General features: G+C 45.8%; 1 protein-coding gene across 2 annotated transcripts in view; it reads right to left on the reverse strand.

The window, feature by feature from the left end:
* mbtd1 (mbt domain containing 1) overlaps positions 1-4753 on the reverse strand; it is a 73829-nt gene extending 69076 nt beyond the window's left edge. For both annotated transcript variants that reach the window (XM_088000775.1, XM_043715171.2), the window contains exon 1: positions 4648-4753. In XM_088000775.1, the coding sequence (XP_087856901.1) occupies positions 4648-4668 (21 nt within the window). In that variant the 5' untranslated portion in view covers positions 4669-4753. The remainder of the gene's footprint in view (positions 1-4647) is intronic.
* Positions 4754-20768: the final 16015 nt, after the last annotated feature.

Consider the following 20768-nt stretch of genomic DNA (forward strand, 5'->3'; position numbering starts at 1 on the left):
CACGGAAAAACCTTGGCAGGTATAATTAGGCAAAACCCAAAAACATTGTAAACGTATGTGAGGAATAAGAAAATGACCACGGAGAGGGAATGCTGATCAGGAATAGTGGAGGGAACTTGTGCCTGGAGTTTGAAGAGGTAGGGAGGGCCTAATTGAGATTTTTGCTTCAGTATTCATGATAGAGGGACCTTGTTGATTTGTGAGAACACTATGGACCAGGTTAATAGGCTTAAACAGATTGATACTATGGAACTGGATGTGCTGAAAATTCTGGGAAGCATCAAGATAGATATGTCCCCAGGGCCGGAACAAATATATCCAAGGTTACTACGGAAAGCGAGGAATGAGACTGCTGCGCCTCTAGCGATGATCTTTGCATCCTCACTCTCCACAGGAGTAGTACCGGATGATTGTAGGGAGGCAAATGTTGTTCCTCTGTTCAAGAAAAGGAAAATTCCTGGGAATTATAGACCTTACTTCCATGGTAAGCAAGGTACTGGAAAGGATCCAGAGAGATAGGATTCACGTCTATTTGGAAAAACAGTTTGATTAAAGATAGCCAGCATGGCTTTGAGGGGGGCAGGTCATGCCTCACAAGCATTACTGAGTTCTTTGAGGATGTGACAAGACAAATTGATGAGAGTCAAGCAATGCATGTGGTGTATATGAATTTCAGTAAAATATTTGATAAGGCGCTCCACTGTAGGCTCATTCACGAAGTTAGGAGGTGTGGGATATAGGGAAATTTGGCTGTCTGGATACAGAATTGGCTAGCCGAAAGAAGACAGTGAGTGGTAGTGGATGGAAAGTACTCTGCCTGGAGGTCGGTGATCAGTGGTGTCCCGCAGGGATCTGTTCTCGGGCCGCAGCTCTTTGTAGGTTTTATAAATGACTTGCAGGAAGAAGTGGAAGGATGGGTTAGTAAGTTTGCAATTGACAGAAAGGTCGGTGGTGTTGTAGATAGTGTCAAGGGCTGTTGCAGGCTACCACAAGACATTGATAGGATGCAAAGCTGGGCTGAGAAGAGGCACATGGACTTCAACCTGGATAAACGCAAAGATATTCATTTTGGAAGGTCGAATTTGAATGCTGAATACAGGTTTAAGACAGGATTCTTGGCAGTGTGGAGGAACAGTAGGATCTTGGGATCCATGTACACAGATCCCTCAAAAATTGGCATCCAAGTTGATAGGGTTGTTAAGGCGGCGTATGGTGTTTTGTTTTTCATTAACGGGGGATTGAGCTGAAGAGCCATGAGATTTTGCTGTAGCTCTAAAACCCTAGTTAAACCACATTTGGAATATTGTGTCCACTTCTGGTCACCTCATTATACGAAGGATGTAGATGCTTTCGAGACGGTGCAGAGGAGATTTACCAGAATGCTGCCTGGACTGGAGGGCTTGTCTTGCAAAGAGAGTTAGGGCTTTTCACCCTGGGGAGAAGAAGGAAGAGAGGTGACTTGATAGAGGTGTACAAAGTGATGAGAGGCAGAGACAGAATAGGTAGCCAGAGACTTTTCCGCAGGGCAGAAATAGCTGTCACGAGGGGTCGTAATTTTAAGATGATTGGAGGAAGGTATAGGGGAGATGTCAGAGGTAGGTTCTTTACATAGAATGTGGTGGTTGCACGGAATGCACTGCCAGGAGTGGGAGTAGAGTCAGAGACAGAAGGAACTTTTAAGCAACTGCGGGACAAGCACATGGATGGCAGTAAATTGAGGTGTGTAGGTTAGGTTGACCTTAGATTAAGATAACTGCTCAGCACAACATCATAGGCTGAACGGCCTGGATGCACTGTTCTATGTTCTAACATAATTTGGTTCATTGGTCTCAAGGTATGATTCGCACTTGGTGACAGTTTGTACAATGATGTGTGAAAGGTTCCAAGTTCTATTCTGGATGAATCCCCAATTACTGTCAATTGCTGTGTAAGCTGTTGGGTATGAGTTTGGGCAGGTTGAGTGAGTGGGCAAACGTTTGGCAAGTTCAATGAAACATGGATACGTAGGAGGTTATCCACTTTTGTCGCAAAACAAAAAAAAAAGAGGAAGGCAGATTACCTGAATGGCAATAGATTTGAAAAGGGAGGTGTAACGAGACTGGAGTGCCTTCATACACCAATTGCTGAAAGCTAGCATGCAGGTGCAGCTGTTGGTGAAGGTGGGAAAAGGTATGTTGACCTTCATAGCGAGATGGTTAGAGTACAGAAGTAGGAATGTCTTGCTGGAATTGTACAGAGCCTTGGTGAGACCAGACATGGAATATTATGTGCAGTTCTTGTCTCTGTACCTTAGGATGGATGGATGTTCTAGCCATGGTGCGAGTTCAGCAAAGTTTTACCTGGTATGGCAGGATTGATGAATGAACAGAGACTGAATCAGTTAGGACTACATTCACTGGAGATTAGAAGATTGAGGGGACACCTCAGGGATCTATAAAAATTAACTGAACTAGGCAGGGTAAACATAACATGGTTTCAATAACCAGAGAGTCCAGAATCAAGGATCACAGTCTAAGGATCTGAGGTAGGCCATTAAAACTGAGCTAAGGAGAAATTTCTTCACCCAGAGTGATGATCACATGTTTTCAATAAGAAGTCAGACATAGTTCTTAGGCTAAAAAAATCAAAAGATATAGGGAAAAAGGAGGAACAAGGTGTAGTTGGATGACCTACCACAATCATATTGAATGGCAGAGAAGGCTTGAAGAAGCAAATGGTCTACCCCTACATCCATTCTTTATGTTTCTGCGACAAGACAACTCAAGGTATGCAAATTTGATCAAGAATGATGAAGCACAAAAAAGGACACCCTTCAATCATCATGTCTGTTCCAAACTTCAGAAGAGCTAAAAATGTACCACTCCCCTGTTCTTCCCCATGATCCAGCAAATGCTCCTCCTTGGAATATTTGTTGTACTTTCAAACATTACTTTAAAATCTGCTTCCACCTTTCAGTCAACACTTTCTAAATCACATTAAGCTCAGAATAAATTTGCAGATGACAAAAAAAATGGAAAGTTTTATAATCTGAGTGAGATAAACTGAAGAGGGCAGGGGCAGGTGGGGTGCACAGACAAGCGACAAATGAAATATGCTGCAGGGAAGTGCAAAGCAGCAATATAAAAGGGTAAATTTTCAATACAGAAACAGGAGCTGAGGAACTGAAGACTATGTGTGTGTAAACCAACGAAGGTAATGGCAACTTGAGCAAGTGGTGAAAAAAGCATTCTGGATTATAGGATTTAGAAACAGGGGCACATAATACAAAAAGGTATGATAAACCTGTAGAAATATTGATTTAACCTGAATTGATGTAATCAATTCTAGACCACATTTTAGGGTGTGCGTACAGTCATTAGAAAGTTGAGAAGATTTGGAGCTCAGGTTGAGGTTTTGGATGTAGGTTTGCTCACTGAGTTCAGCGAGCAAACCTACATCCAAAAGTCATTAGAAAGGCTAAAGAAAAAGTTTACAATAATTATTACAAGAAAGAGAGCTTAAGTTATATAGCTAGTTTGGAGAAGTGAGGCCTGTTGCTCTGGAAGAGTAAAGGTTTGGAGAAGATTTGATGCAAGTTTTAACATTGTGAGTAATCTACTAAAACAAGGACAGGAGTAATCCATTCCCATTTGTGAAAGGACTAAACATCAGAGGACAGCAACTTGTAATGTTGGGCAAAAGTAACAACAATGACATGAGGAAAAGCATTTTTAAGCAGCAAGTGGTTAGGATCTCTAGTGCACTGTGTTGTGGTGGAGTCAGTCTCAGAGATCTTCAAAAGGCTTACAGCGAAATAAATCTGCACGAGGGAACAGCGGCTCATGGGCACAGAGTTACTTTTTCAAAAAACTGAAGCAGAAGATGGACTGAATAATGACAGCAAAGAAATAAATCTCAGATAAAATCAGCCCCTACTATCAACAGAATTAAGTTACCCTCACTTGCACTACAAAAGTCATTCATAGTTTTCAACACCATAAAATCTCCCTTGACCCATCCCTACTCAATCATAGATAGGATTCCAATTATATGTCTGCACATCACAGTATGAGGAAGCAGTGACCAGTCAGGTTGTACCAGACTGAAAGAAAACAACAAACATAGGGGAACAAAGAGGGGCCCGTTGAGTGGAGAAAGAGTGACCCAGGCGGGTAAAGGAGAAGAAAAACACAAAAGGTTTGGGAAGAGGAGTGAGAGAAGAATGGGGAGAGACTGGCGCTGGTGGGGGTTAGGGACACAGAGAGAGGGGGAAGCAATAAGGCGGGGCAGGGCGTGGGGGAGGGGGGGGGGGATCACACTGACTGGGCAGGAGGAGAGTGGGTGGGGAGCCCGCAGCAACCTCTGACACCTTCTCCCCCTCCCCCCAGCTGGAGGCCAGCCTCCCGGTCGCTATAGAGACGGCACAGCGCCTGGGTGACAATGAGCCGAAGCCTCAAGGAGTGAAGACCCAGAAGCTGCACCAGCACAAGGGCCTGGCTCCTCCCCGGCTGGGCGGAATGCAGGCTGCAGCCCCCGCTACCGCGGTTGCCTGCCCCTCAGCCGAATCCCTGGAAAGCCTGAGGCCTGGGTAACCCTCACAACAAAGAAGCCTGGGCCTCTGCCTCCCTCCCGCCTGGCCTAGCGCCCCAAAGCTAGCGCCGCACTCACCAGATCGCGAGTGTTTTCCATCAGGACCCCGCTGTCCTACCACCTCCTCCGGCTCCCCGCCGCCCGCTCCCACTCCCACTCCCGGTCCCGCTGCCTCTGGTTTTTCTTCAAAGCTCCGCTGCGGAATATCAACAAAATTAGCATATCGGCCGGCTGACTGCGCCTGCGCACCGCCTGCCCCGCCCCCTCCCCCTCCCCCTCAGTCACGTGGTGCCTGGGCCTTTAACTGGGAGAGGTCGCGCGCATGTGCAGATTGGAGCTGCTGTGTCAATTTTAGCCTGAGGTTTCCAACCCTCATCTGCGTGCACTCTTTCCATTGCAAATCCCCACGGTCCACACTGAGAATGTAAACATATCACAGCCAAACTTTAACGACACATGCGCACCTGTTAGTGGGAGCAGCAGGTGAGGTCCCAGTAACAAGCTGTCTGAACACCAGGTAACCTCGCCCTGAGATCTTTTTATGCTCTCTCTCTTGTCAAGAAGACAGAGTGAGAAATCACATAACACCAGCTTATAGACAATCACCTGATGAAGGAGCAGCGCTCCGAAAGCTCGTGTTTCCAAATTAACCTGTTGGACTATAACCTGGTGTTGTGTGATTTTTAACTTTGTCCACCCCAGTCCAACACCGGCTCCTCCATATCAAGAAGACATAGCCCCAGTTAACATCTTCGTCAAATGATGGCATCCCTAAGTACAACAGACTCTCGTACAGCACCGCAATGTCAGCTTAGTTTTGATTCTGGACTCTCCAGGGGACACTTTCACGCAACTGCCATACCACTCAGAAGTAAATTTTCCTTTCAGTAGTAAGAGTTTATTAGGCTATCAACCCTGATGCTACTGCTCCTAACATTGCCCCTAATCTTGACTCTCACAGTCAAGCCACCAGCGAGCCGCTGGTAAATGTACACTAAGTTGTACCGGAGCCTGTTCTGATGCCTTGGAGCATTTCAATCAGTTTACAGTGATCACAGGAATTATTAGCATCTTAGTGATACAATTATTAAGTAATCTCCAGTATTTTTGCAAGAGGAATCGAATGTATGCACTTCAGGTGAAGTGCGGTTAGAAATATAAATGTATCAGATTGTACAGATAAAATTCGGTTCCGATTGTCGGACCATACATTCTGTCCATTTTTTTAATATTCTCGTGCGCCTCTCCAGTTTCCCTTTAACTGTATCAAAGCTACTCACCTCAATCATCCTTGTGGTCGTATATTCCACATTGTCGCCACAATCTGGTTAAAGACTTTGATCCTGAGTTTCTTGTTGAACATGTTCGTAACAATCTGATGTATTCGTGGACCTTAGTTTGGGAACCACAAGTGGAAACATCTCTATTTATTCCCATTATATCGTGTTGTACTTATAACTTCTTGATTTCGTGACAAAACATGCAACGAAGATAAAACAAAAAAATTCCGGGTGCTGGAAATCTGAAACAAAAACGGAGGAAGGGTCACTGGACTCGAAACATTAACTTTGCTTTGTCTCCACAGCTGCTGCCAGACCTGCTGAGTTACTCCAGCAATTTTTGGTTCTTGATACAACAATATGAGTTCACTGTGACCAAAATCTTTGGTCATACTTTGAGATGTGGAGATACAGCATCGCAGTGGATGGTAATTACCATGTGACCAAAATCTTTGAGCAATTCCCAATTTAATTTGCACACTTGATGTGCTGTCTCTGCCCAGTGGCATGACCTTGACACATTGGCTCAGAATTAAAAATCTGCAGATTTTTGTTGACGGTTTTTGTCACTGGGTTTATCATTGTCTTTCACCACCAGAGGCAGGTTGAGGAACTAGTTTCCAAATTTATCTTAACTGATTCTGATGAAGAATCACCAGATTTGAAGCATTGACTCTGATTTCTTTCTCCACAGATGCTGCCAGACCTGATCAGTTTCTCGGGGAGAAAGTGAGGTCTGCAGATGCTGGAGATCAGAGCTGGAAATGTGTTGCTGGAAAAGCGCAGCAGGTCAGGCAGCATCCAGGGAACAGGAGAATCGACGTTTCGGGCATAAGCCCTTCTTCAGGAAAGTTTCTCCACAATTTCAATTCATGTTTCAGCTGGAAGGAGAATTGAATTTGTGCTTTTAGCATTATTCTGAACCACACATCAGCCATTATAAAGCCCCTGTTTTCTCCCAACACCTTGCCCCTCCACATTTCTGATGGGGGGCTTATGCCCAAAACGTCAAATCTCTTGCTCCTTGGATGCTGCCTGACCTGCTGTGCTTTTCCAATGCCATACTTTTTGACTCTGACTCTCCAGCATCTGCAGGCCCTCACTTTCTCCTCATCATCATTGAGCTTGACAGAACACATGATCTACTTAACATTTATAATACATTAATAATTACATTCATACACTTAGATATAAACATTACTATGTCAATAGCACAACTGGTTTTGTGAGGAGCAGGTCATGGCTCACAAGCTTTATTAAGTTTTTTGAGGATGTGACAAGACAAGTTGATGAAGGTCGAGCAGTGGATCTGATGTATATAGATTTCAGTAAGATATTTGCGAAGGTTGCCCATGGTAGGCTCATTCAGAAGGTTAGGAGGTATAGGATACAGGGAAATCTGCTGTCTTAATATAGAATTGGCTGGCTGAAAGAAGACAGTGAGTGGCAATGGATGGAAAATATTCTGCGTGGAGTGTTGACCAGTGGTGTCCCACAGGGATCTGTCCTTAGGCCACTGCTCTTTGTAGATTTTATAAATAACTTGGATGAAGAAGTGGAAGGGTGGGTTAGTAAGTTTGCCAATGACATAAGGATTGGTGGTGTTGTACATAGCATCAAGGGCTCTTACTGGCTACAACAAGACATTGATGCAGAGCTGGGCTAAGAAGTGGAACATGGAGTTCAATCTGGATAAATGCAAAGAGATTCATTTTGGAAGGTTGAATTTGAATGCTAAATACTGGGTTAAAGACTGGATTCTTGGCAGTGTGGAGGAATAGGGGAATCTTGGGATCCATGTACATAGATTCCTCAAAGTCGTCACCCAAGTTGATTGGGTTGTTAAGAAGGTGTATGGTGTTTTGGTTTTCATTAGCAAGGAGATTGAGTTTAAGAGCTGCGAGATTTTGCTGCAGCTGTATAAAACCCTGGTTAGACCACACTTGGAATATCATGTCCACTTCTGGTCACATCATTATAGGAAGGATGTAGATGCTTTGGAGAGGGTGCAAAGGAGATTCACCAGAATGCTGTCTGGATTCGAGGGCTTATCTTATGAAGAGAGGTTGATTGAGTTGGGGATTTTCACACTGGAGAGAAGAAGGGAGGTGACTTGATAGAGGTGTACACGATAATGAGAGGCAGAGATAGAATAGATAGCCAGAGACGTTTCCCCAGGACAGAAAGGGCTGTCACGAGGGGTCATAAGTTTAAGGTGATCGGAGGAAGCTATCGAGGAGATGTCAGAGGTAGGTTCTTTACACAAAGAGTGGAGGGTGCGTGGAATGCACTGCCAGCAGTGGTACTAGAGTCAGAGACAGTAGGCGAAAGTGAGGACTGCAGATGCTGGACATCAAAGTCAAGATTAGAGTGGTGCTAGAAAAGCACAGCAGGTCAGGCAGCATGCAAGGAGCAGGAAAATCGACGTTTCGGGCAAAAGTCCTTCATCAGGAATTACAGTAGAGATATTTAAGCGACTGTTGGACAAGCATATGGACAGCAGTAAATTGAGCGGTGTGTAGGTTAGGTTGCTCTTGGATTAAGATAAATGCTCAGCACAACATCGTGGGCCCAAGAGCCTGTACTGTACTGTATTGTTCTATGAACAATTAATCATGGTCTTGAAGAACATAGCAACTTTAGGACAGGAAGAGACGATTCAGCACATCAAACCTCTTCCATCATTTAATTAGATCATGGCTGACAAGTACCTTCATTCCATCCATCCGCTTTGGTTTTAGATTAGATTAGATTGCCTACAGTGTGGAAACAGGCCCTTTGGCCCAACAAGTCCACACTGACCCTCTGAAGAGTAACCCATCCAGACCCATTTCCCTCTGACTAATGCAGCTAACACTATGGGCAATTTAGCATGGCCAATTTACCTGACCTGCACATCTTTGGACTATGGGAGGAAACCGGAGCACCCAGAGGAAACCCACGCAGATACGGGGTGAATGTGCAAACTCCACACAGACAGTCGCCCGAGGCTGGAATTGAATCTGAGACCCTAGTGCTGTGAGGCAGCAGTGCTAACCACTGAGCCACCATGCCGCCCAAAAATTGACAATGGATTCAAGATCATTAGACTCCTAATTCCAGATTTTTATTGAATTCAAATTCCACTATCTGCTGTGACAGGATAGTGGAATTTGAATGTAATAAAAATCTGGAATTAAGAGTCTAATGATCTTGAATCTGTTGTTGATTTTTATAACCTTTTAAACTCTTTCATAACAAAAATCTATCAATCTCAGTTTTGAAATTTCAATAGTTCCAGTTTTCATCCAAATTGTTGTGCACCAAACATTAAGATTCAGCAAGCATTCACTATCTATATTCAATTCTCTCTTCCTTCATCCAAGTTATTCATAGGCTAAGGCCCACAACAGATCCTTGGGCTCTCCTCCACTCATTTCCTATCAGTTTTAGTACACAACTATTATCCTGAATCTCTGTCTCCTCCCGACAAATGAATTCCTCATCCAAATTAAATAAGGACTGATACCCTTAATGGTTAGGTCCTAGGGAATGTTGCTGAACAGAGAGAACTTGGAGTGCAGATTCATAGTTCCTTGAAAGTAGAGTCGTAGGTAGATAGGATAGTCAAGAAGGCATTTGGTATGCTTTCCTTTATTGGTCAGACTACTGAGTATAGGATTTGGGAGGTCATGTTGCAGCTGTACAGGATGTTGGTTAGGCCACTTTTGGAATATTGTGTGCAATTCTGGTCTCCTTCCTATCGGAAGGATGTTGTGAAACTTGAAAGGGTTCAGAAAAGATTTACAAAGATGTTGCCCAGGTTGGAGGATTTGAGCTGTTAGAGAGAGTTGAATAGGCTGGGGCTGTTTTCCCTGGAACGTCGAAGGCTGAAGGGTGACCTTATAGAGGTTTATACAATCAAGAGGGGCATGGATAGGGTTGGGGAATCCAGAACTAGAGGGCATAGGTTTAGGGTGAGAGGGGAAAGATATAAAAGAGACCTAAAGGGCAACTTTTTCACGCAGAGGGTTGTGCGTGTATGGAATGAGCTGCCAGAGAAAGTGGTGGAGGCTGGTACAATTACAACATTTAAAGAGCATTACGATTGGGTATATTAATTAGGAAGGGTTTGGAGGGATATGGGCTGGGTGCTGGCAAGTGGGACTATATTAGGTTGGGATTTCTGGTCAGCATGGATGAGTTGGACTGAAGGGTCTGTTTCCGTGCTATACGAATCTATGACTGATAACTTGCCTCACGTGGTCTCATTGATGTCAACAGTCTGTTGTGCAAAACATTGTTGAATGCAAAGGTGAACCAGACTGAATGTATTCATGCAAAAAAAAAATCAAATTAGAAAGGTAAAATGATGCAGCTTGAGTAATCACTCCTCTTGGTTGCCCTGATCCAGGTAAAAACTCACCAGAGCAGCTGGACTGAGATGCTCTACTCTCAGGACTTACATCAATATGAGTTGAGTTTCTCTCAGTATGAAACTAAGTGACTTCTACTACAAACCAACCGACTCCCACAGCTACCTGGACTACACCTCCTCCCATCCTGCCCCCTGTAAAAACGACATCCCATTCTCCCAATTCCTTCGTCTCCGCCGCATCTGCTCCCAGGAGGACCAGTTCAAAATACGTACAACACAGATGGCCTCCTTCTTCAAGGACCGCAATTTCCCCCCCGACGTGGTCGACGGTGCCCTCCACCGCATCTCCTCCACTTCCCGCTCCTCCGCCCTTGAGCCCCGCCCCTCCAACCGCCACCAGGACAGAACCCCACTGGTCCTCACCTACCACCCCACCAATCTCCATGTACAGCGCATCATCCGCCGTCACTTCCGCCACCTCCAAACAGACCCCAGCACCAAGGATATATTTCCCTCCCCTCCCCTATCAGCTTTCCGTAGAGACCACTCCCTCCGCGACTCCCTTGTCAGATCCACACCCCCCACCGACCCAACCTCCACTCCTGGCACCTTCCCTTGCAACCGCAGGAGATGCAACACTTGCGCCCACACCTCCCCCCTCACTTCTCTCCAAGGCCCCAAAGGAAACTTCCATATCCGCCACAGATTCACCTGCACCTCCACCCACATCATCTACTGCATCCGCTGCAGCCGGTGTGGCCTCCTCTATATCGGGGAGACAGGCCGCCTACTTGCGGAGCGATTCAGAGAGCACCTCTGGGCCACCTGGACGAACCAACCCAACCAACCTGTAGCACAGCATTTCAACTCCCCCTCCCACTCCACCGAGGATATGCAGGTCATTGGACTCATCCACCGCCAAACCACAACAACCCGACGGTCGGAGGAGGAGCGTCTTATCTTCCGACTGGGAACCCTCCAACCGCAGGGGATGAACTTGGACTTCACCAGTTTCTTCATCCCCCCTCCCCCCACCTTGTCTCAGCCGGATCCCTCCAGCCCGGCACCGCCTTCCTGACCTGCAGTCTTCTTCTTGACCTCTCCGCCTCCATCCTACTCCGACCTATCACCCTCACCTTGACCTCTTTCCACCTATCACATTTCCAACGCCCCTCCTCCAAGTCCCTCCTCCCTACCTTTTATCTTCTCCTGCTGAACACTCTCTGCTCATTCCTGAAGAAGGGCCTGTGCCCGAAACGTCGAATCTCCTGTTCCCTGGATGCTGTCTGACCTGCTGTGCTGTTCCAGCAATAAAGTTTCAACTTTGATCTCCAGCATCTGCAGACCTCACTTTCTCCACTAAGTGACTTCTCCCAACTACTGCTCAGATGAGTTTGTAACTAATCATCACCATAATGAGTATTATACAATGGACTTTGGAGATAATAATTTGACAGGGTCACTGTATCTGATTGATATCCAGTGACACTGGCACTAGTAAGTAAGTGAGTGCACATTTAATGTGGAGAGGATTAAAACTGAGTTACATTGTCATGCCCTCCCACTGAGAAAGAACCTACGAACAATCACTGCCTGAATCATGCAGGAAAAGTGGTGATTTAGATGAGAAGTAAAGTACAATGAGTAGGAGAAGGCCATTTGGCCCTCTAGGGCTGCTGCACTATTCAACAAGATCATGGCTTATCTTCTACCACAATGCCGCTTTCCCATTCTATCCCTACATCATTTAAGATACTTAATATCTCGGATGAGAAAAGATAAAGGAAAAAGTCACAATCATCGGAGAAATGGTAATGAACAAATTACTGGAAATCAAGCTGAGAGGTTCTTGGTTCTCATGGACATGGCCTTCGGGTTTTTAAAGAAATGGCAAGTGAGATATTTTGTGCGTTGGTTCTAATTTTCTAAAACCACCTAGATTCAGGGAAGGTTTCATTAGATTGCAAAATATGAATGCAAGTAAGCGAATTTTGAGAAGATTTATAACTCAGGTTGAGGTTCTGGATGTAGGTTTGCTCGCTGAGCTGGAAGGTTCGTTTTCAGACGTCTCATCACCATACTAGGCAACGTCACCCAAGGAAACCTAAATACATAAACAGAAAGCAGGCCATGCCACCAGTGTTTCATACAGAAGCTCACTGATGATGTTACCTAGTATGGTGATGAAACGTCTGAAAACAAACCTTCCAGCTCAGCGAGCAAACTTACATCCATGAGTGCAAGTCTTTTATTGAATACAGGTGGGAGACAGAAAAAAGAAAACTACAATCCAGTTAACTTAACATCTGTAATAGGGAAAATTTTGAAAGTTACTATTAAAGAGGCACATGCAGGGCACTTAGAATGTTCAAAGAATCTAAGCAGAGTAAATGGAGCTTTGTGAAAGGGAAATTGTGTTTAACCAACTTATTAGAGTTTTTTGAGGAAGTAATGATTTGGAGACGCCAATGTTGGACTGGGGTGTACAAAGTTAAAAAACACACACTAGGTTATAGTCCAACAGGTTTATTTGGAAACACCAGCTTTCGAAGCATGGCTCCTTCATCAGGTGATTGTGAAGAATAAAATTGTAAGACACAGAATTTATAGCAAAAGTTTCCAGTGTGATGTAACTGAAATTATATATTAAAAAAGACCCGATTGTTTGTTAAGTCTCTCATCTGTTAGAATGACCACGTTGGTATCAGTTCTTTCATATGTAAATCACAAAACTTTTTTTAAAAGTTACATTTTCAAGTGCACTTTAACAATTGGTGTCATGTCGGCCCAGATAAGGTATTGAAGGTGTTAACTCCTTATGAGGCTGCCTGTGCACAATGGTCAGACTGATTCTAATCTAAAAAAACATGGATTTTCAGAATCTTACATGGATTCATGCAGTTTATGAGCAAAGTAAAACGTAATTCTGCAAGTACAAATTCATCCCACAAACTTATATATGTATGTGTGCATGTGGGTGTGTGGGGAGGGGGGTGTTATGAGTGTCCGTGAGAGGGTGTGTGTGCGCGCGCGCGCTTAATGCAATGGGGTCACCCATCATGTGACAAGAACCCAAGGTCCCGGTTCAGGTCATTCCTATCAGCCTCTGCTCGGCCACTTTTCGTTGTTGCCTGTCCCGAAGTCCGCCTTGGAGGACGGTCACCCGAAAGTCCAAGGTTGAATGTCCCAGACCGCTGAAGTGTTCTCTGACTGGGAGAGAACACTCCTGTCTGTTGATTGTTCTGCAGCGTCCATTCATCCGTTGTCATAGCGTCTGCTTGGTCTCACCAATGTACCATTCCTCAGGGCATCCTTGCCTGCAGCATTTCAGATAGACAACATTGTCTGAGTCACATGACTACCTGCCATGTACATAGTGGGAGGTGTCTCCACGCATAATGGTGGTATTCGTGTCGACATTCTGATATGTCTTGCAGCATCTACCGTGACAAAGTTGTATGGTATTGTACTGAAAGCTGGGCAGTTTGCTACGAATAATGATCTATTTGAGGTTTGGTGGTTGTTTAAAGGCGAGCAGTGGAGGTGTGGGGAAAGTCTTGGCAAGGTGTTCACCCTCCTCAATAATGTGTTGTAGGCTGCGAAGAACATGGCATAGTTTTTCAGCTCCTGGGAAGTACTGGACAATGAAGGGTGCCCTGTCGGATGCAGCTCATGTCTGTATCCTGAGGAGGTCATTATGGTTCCTCGCTGTGGCACGTCAGAACTGGCAGTTGATGAGTTGCGCATTGTACCCCGTTCTTATGAGGGCATCCCTGAATACTTCCAAGTGCCTGTCACGTTTCTCCTCAACTGAACAGATCCTGTGTATGCATAGGGCTTGTCCATAGGGGATGGCTGTTTTAAATATGTTTCGGGTGGAAGCTGAAGAAGTGTAGCATTGTGAGGTTATCCGTGGGTTTGCAGTAGAATGTGGTACTGAGGTGCTATCCTTGATGGAGATGCATGTGTCCAAGAATGAGACAGATAGTAGAGAGTAGTCCATGGAGAGTTTGATGGTGAGATGAAACTTGTTGATGTCACTGTGTAGTTTTTTCAGTGACTCCTCTCCAAAGAGTCTATAGGACTCCAAAGGGACTATACCCTTCAACCGGAAGAGATTGAAGTCCTTAGCAGGGGTTTCAATTTCTGCCCCACCACCAAAATGGACCCCATGGTTCTTGCAGCAGACATGGAGGAACTCATCAGATGAATGAGACTCTGGGAAATCTTTCAAGATGTCAGCAGTGATCCCAATGAGCCCACCGATGAACCTGAGCAGTCATCACAGGGATCTGTAGAGGAGCGACCAAAGAAGGAGTCAACTTGGACCCCACCGAAGGGCCACTGCCCTGAGCTTGACATGTCTGCTCAAACTGTCAGGAAATAGATAAATGCCAGATTCATCAGCCGTACCCACAAGGTCAAGTAAAACATCACCCGATCATAGCGCAACGCCATCCATGCTCTCAAAACCAATCACAATATTGTCATCAAACCAGCAGATAAAGGAGGAGCCATCGTCATTCAGAATAGAACAGATTACTGCAAGGAAGTGTACCGACAACTGAACAACCAGGAACACTACAGTCAACTACCAGCCGATCCGACCAAACAGCACACCCATGAATTAAACACACTGATCCGGACTTTGGATCCAGTCCTTCAGAGTTCCCTACGTGCACTCATTCCACGTACATCTCGCGTGGGCGACTTCTACTGCCTTCCAAAGATACACAAAGCCGAAACACCAGGACATCCCATCGTATCAGGCAATGGGACTCTGTGTAAGAACCTCTCTGGCAATGTCAAAGGCATCTTGAAACCCATTGTACAGGGGATCCCCAGCTTCTGTTGCGACACTACAGATTTCTTACAGAAACTCAGCACCCACTGACCAGTCAAACCGGGAACATTCCTCATCACAATTGACGTTTCAGCACTATACATCAGCATCCCCCACAATGACAGCATTGCGGCAACAGCGTCAGTACTCACCACCAACAACGACCAATCTCCGAACACTGTCCTACAATTCATCCGCTTTATCCTTGATCATAACGTCTTCACTTTTGACAATCAGTTCTTCATCCAGACACATGGAACAGTCATGGAGACTAAATTTGCACCCCAATATGCCAATATTTTCATGCAGAGGTTCGAACAAGACTTCTTCTCTACACAGGACCTCCAACCAACATTATACACCAGGTACACTGATGGCATTTTCTTCCTCTGGACCCAGCGAGAGGAGTAACTGAAAAAACTACACAGTGATATCAACAAGTTTCATCCCACCATCAAACTCACCATGGACTACTCTCTACTACCTGTCTCGTTCTTGGACACATGCATCTCCATTAAGGATGGGCACCTCAGGACCACTCTCTACCACAAACCCACAGATAACCTCACGATGCTACACTTCTCCAGCTCCCATCCGAAACATATTAAAACAGCCATCCCCAATGGACAAGCCCTACGCTGTGCACAGGGTCTGTTCAGATAAGGAGGAACGTGATGGTCACTTGGTAGTATTCAGAGATTCCCTCACAAGAACAGGGTACGATGCACAACTCATCAACTGCCAGTTCTGACGTGCCACAGTGAGGAACCATAATGACCTCCTCAGGAGACAGACATGACCTGCAGCCGACAGGGTACTCTTCGTTGTCCAGTACTTCCCAGGAGCCGAAAAACTATGCCTGCAACACATACGCCTATGTTTTTCGCAGCCTGCAACACATTATCAATGAGGGTGAACGCCTTGCCAAGACTTTCCCCACATCTCCACTGCTCGCCTTTAAACAACCACCAAACCTCAAATAGATCATTATTCGTAGCAAACTGCCTGGCTTTCAGGACAATACCATACAACCTTGTCACGGTAGACGCTGCAAGATGTGTCAGAATGCCGACACAGATACCACCATTACATGTGGGGACACCTCCCACTGTGTACATGGCAGGTAGTCATGTGACTCAGCTAATGTTGTCTATCTGAAACGCTGCAGGCAAGGATGCCCTGAGGAATGGTACATTGGTGAGACCAAGCAGACACTACGACAACGGATGAATGGACACTGCAGAACAATCAACAGACAGGCGTGTTCCCTCCCAGTCGGAGAACACTTCAGCGGTCTGGGACATTCGACCTCGGACCTTTGGGTGACTGTCCTCCAAGGCAGACTTTGGGACAAGCAACACCAAAAAGCGGGAATGATCTCAACCGGGATCTTGGGTTCATGTCACACTATAGGTGGCCCCATGGCACTATACACACACACAGATGAACATACACAGACAGACACACACACGCACTAACACTCAGACCCTCTCTCATACACACCCACACACACCCTCTCACAGACTTAAACCCCATTACACTCACACATACACACACCCTCTCACAGACATAACACCACCCCCCACACCCACACACCCACACACACACATACACATATAAGTTTGTGGGGTGAATTTGTACTTGCAGGATTACATTTTACTTTGCTCAAAAACTGCATAATTCATGTAAGATTCTGAAAATCAGTTTTTTAGATTAGAATCAGTCTGACCATTGTGCACAGGCAGCGTCACAGGGAGTTAACACCTTCAATACCTTATCTGGGCCAACAAGACACCAATTGTTAAAGTGCATTTGAAAATGTAACTTTTAAAAAAAGTTTTGTGATTTACATATTAAAGAACTGACACCAACATGGTCATTCTAAAAAATGAGAGACTTAACAAACAATCGAGCCTTTTTCAATATATAATTTCAGTTACATCACACTGGAAACTTTTGCTATAAATTTTGTGTCTTACAATCTTATTCTCCACAACCACCTGATGATGGAGCCGTGCTTCGAAAGCTAGTGCTTCCAAATAAACCTGTTGAACTATAACCTGGTGTTATATGATTTTTAATTTTGAGGAAGTAACATACTGTTAAAGGTGGATAAGTGAATATATTATACTTAAGTTTTCAGAAGGCATTTGATAAGGTGCCATATCAAAGCTTATTGCATTAAATGAAAACTAATGGTGCAATGTGTAACATTTTTAAAAAATTCACACGAGGAATGCGAGCAGCATTATTGTCTGTTCCTAGTTGCCCATGAGAAGGTAGTTGTGTGCTGCCTTCTTGAACTGCTGCAGAGCATGTTGTGTGGTAGGCTTATTATCATTTTATAGAGGCAAATCTAGGACTTTGATCCAGCAACATTAAGGAAAAGTGATATATTTCCAAGTCAGGATGGTGCGAGGCTTGACAGGGAATTGGCAGATGGTGATGTTCCACTGTGGATGGAAGACTGACAGACAGCAAGCACAAATAGATCACTTTCTGCTTAGCAAGATGTTGTGAATGGCATACCACATGGATCAGAGTTAACAATTTACATAAATAACTTGCATGAAGGGGTAAACAATTTGGTTCTAAATTTGCTGATGACATCAATGTAGGTTGGAATGGAAGTCATCAAGACGAGATAAGGAGATTATAAGTGATACAAATAGATTTACTGGGAGGGCAAAGATCAGGTAAATGTGAAATGCTGTACCTGTACCACTCTCCACCACTTCCTCTAGCATCTCATTCTATACACTCACCACTGTCAGTGTGAAAAGTTGCCCTTTTGGTCCCTTTTATATCTTTCCCCTCTCACCCTAAACCTATGTCCTCTAGTCCTAGACTCACCCATCCCAGGGAAAAGGCCTTGTCTATTTATCCTATCCATGCCCCTCTTGATTTTATAAATCACTTTAAGGTCACCCCTCGACCTCTGACGCTCCAGGGAAAACAGCCCCAGCCTATTCAGCCTCTCCCTATAACTCAAATCCTCCAACCCTGGCAACATCCTTGTAAATCTTTTCTGAACTATTTCAAGTTTTACAGCATCGTTCCAATAGGAAGGAGACCAGAATTGCACGCAATATTCCAACAGTGGCCTAACCAATGTCCTGTACAGCTACAACATGACCTCCCAACTCCTGTAGGTAAAAACAATGACTGCAGATGCTGGAAACCAGATTCTGGATTAGTGGTGCTGGAAGAGCACAGCAGTTCAGGCAGCATCCGAAGAGCAGTAAAATCGACGTTTCGGGCAAAAGCCCTTCATCAGGAATGAAGGCAGAGAGCCTGAAGCATGGAGAGATAAGCTAGAGGAGGGTGGGGGTGGGGAGAAAGAGGCATAGAGTACAATAGGTGAGTGGGGGAGGGAATGAAGGTGATAGGTCAGGGAGGAGGGTGGAGTGATAGGTGGAAAAGAAGATAGGCAGGTAGGACAAGTCATGGGGACAGTACTGAGCTGGAAGTTTGGAACTGGGGTGAGATGGGGGAAGGGGAAATGAGGAAGCTGTTGAAGTCCACATTGATGCCCTGGGGTTGAAGTGTTCCGAGGCAGAAGATGAGGCGTTCTTCCTCTAGACGTCTGGTGGTGAGGGAGCGCAGTGAAGGAGGTCCAGGACCTCCATGTCCTCGGCAGAGTGGGAGGGGGAGTTGAAATGTTAGGCCACAAGGCGGTGTGGTTGATTGGCGACGGTGTCCCAGAGATGTTCCCTAAACGCTCTGCTAGGAGGCGTCCAGTCTCCCCAATGTAGAGGAGACCACATCGGGAGCAATGGATACAATAAATTATATTAGTGGATGTCCAGGTAAAACTTTGATCGATGTGGAAGGCTCCTTTAGGGCCTTGGATGGAGGTGTGGGAGCAGGTTTTGCAGTTCCTGCGGTGGCAGGGGAAGGTGCCAGGATGGGAGGGTGGGTTGTAGGGGGGCGTGGACCTGACCAGGTAGTCACAGAGGGAACAGTCTTTGGGGAAGGCGGAAAGGGGTGGGGAGGGAAATATATCCCTGGTGGTGGGGTCTTTTTGGAGGTGACGGAAATGTCGGCGGATGATTTGGTTTATGCGAAGGTTGGTATGGTGGGAGGTGAGCACTGGGGCGTTCTGTCCTTGTTACGGTTGGAGGGGTGGGATCTGACGGTGGAGGTGCAGGATGTGGACGAGATGCGTTGGAGGGCATCTTTAACCATATGGGAAGGGAAATTACGGTCTCTAAAGAAGGAGGCCATCTGGTGTGTTCTGTGGTGGAACTGGTCCTCCTGGGAGCAGATACGGTGGAGGCAGAGGAATTGGGAATATGGGATGGCATTTTTGCAAGAGGTAGGGTGGGAAGAGGTGTAATCCAGGTAGCTGTGGGAGTCGGTGGGTTTGTAAAAAATGTCAGTGTCAAGTCGGTCGTCATTAATGGAGATGGAGAGGTCCAGGAAGGGGAGGGAGGTGTCAGAGATGGTCCAGGTAAATTTAAGATCAGGGTGGAATGTGTTGGTGAAGTTGATGAATTGCTCAACCTCCTCGTGGGAGCACGAGGTGGCGCCAATGCAGTCATCAATGTAGCGGAGGAAGAGGTGGGGAGTGGTGCCGGTGTAATTATGGAAGATCAACTGTTCTACGTAGCCAACAAAGAGACAGGCATTGCTGGGGCCCATACGTGTGCCCATGGCTACCCCTTTGGTCTGGAGGAAGTGGGAGGATTCGAAGGAGAAATTGTTAAGGGTGAGGACCAGTTCGGCCAAACGAATGAGAGTGTCGGTGGAAGGGTACTGTTGGGGACGTCGGGGGAGAAAAAAACGGCGGGCTTGGAGGCCATGGTCATGGCGGATGGAGGTGTAGAGGGATTGGATATCCATGGTGAAGATGAGGCGTTGGGGGCCGGGGAAACTGAAGTCTTGGAGGAGGTGGAGAGCGTGGGTGGTGTCTCGAACGTATGTGGGGAGTTCCTGGACTAGGGGGGATAGGACAGTGTCGAGGTAGGTAGAGATGAGTTCAGTGGGGCAGGAGCATGCTGAGACAATGGGTCGGCCAGGGTGGTCAGGCTTGTGGATCTTGGAAAGGAGGTAGAACCGGGCAGTGCGGGATTCCCAGACTATGAGGTTGGAAGCTGTGGGTGGGAGATCTCCTGAGGTGATGAGGTTCTGTATGGTCTGGGAGATGATGGTTTGGTGATGGGGGGTGGGGTCATGGTCGAGTGGGCGATAGGAAGAGGTGTCCTCGAGTTGGTGTTTGGTTTCAGCGGTGTAGAGGTCAGTGCGCCAGACTACCACTGCGCCCCCTTTATCTGCTGGCTTGATGGTGAGGTTGGGATTGGAGCAGAGGGATTGGAGGGCTGCTACTTAATACTCTGACCAATAAAGGAAAGCATAACAAACACCTTCTTCACTATCCTATTTACCTGCGACTCTACTTTGAAGAAAATATGAACCTGCACTCCAATTTCTCTTTGTTCAACAACACTTTCCAGGACCTTACTGTTAAGTACATAAATCCTGCTCAGATTTGCTTTCCCAATAGATAGATAAACTCTATCTGTCACTCCTCAGCACATTGGCCTATCTGATTAAGATCCCATTGTATTCCGAGGTAACTTTCTTCGTTGACCATTACACCTCCAATTTTGGGATTCTATGACATAGATCACTGATTCCAACTGACTGTTCAATTTTCAGTATAACTGTTCTGTTAATGCTATTTTCTTTCAGGGCCTCTTTCTCACTAGTTGCTTGG

Source organism: Chiloscyllium plagiosum, unplaced genomic scaffold, assembly GCF_037043375.1.
Source record: "Chiloscyllium plagiosum isolate Xiang-an unplaced genomic scaffold, Cpla_swu_hap1 HiC_scaffold_25, whole genome shotgun sequence".
NCBI classification, from domain to species: Eukaryota; Metazoa; Chordata; class Chondrichthyes; order Orectolobiformes; family Hemiscylliidae; genus Chiloscyllium; species Chiloscyllium plagiosum.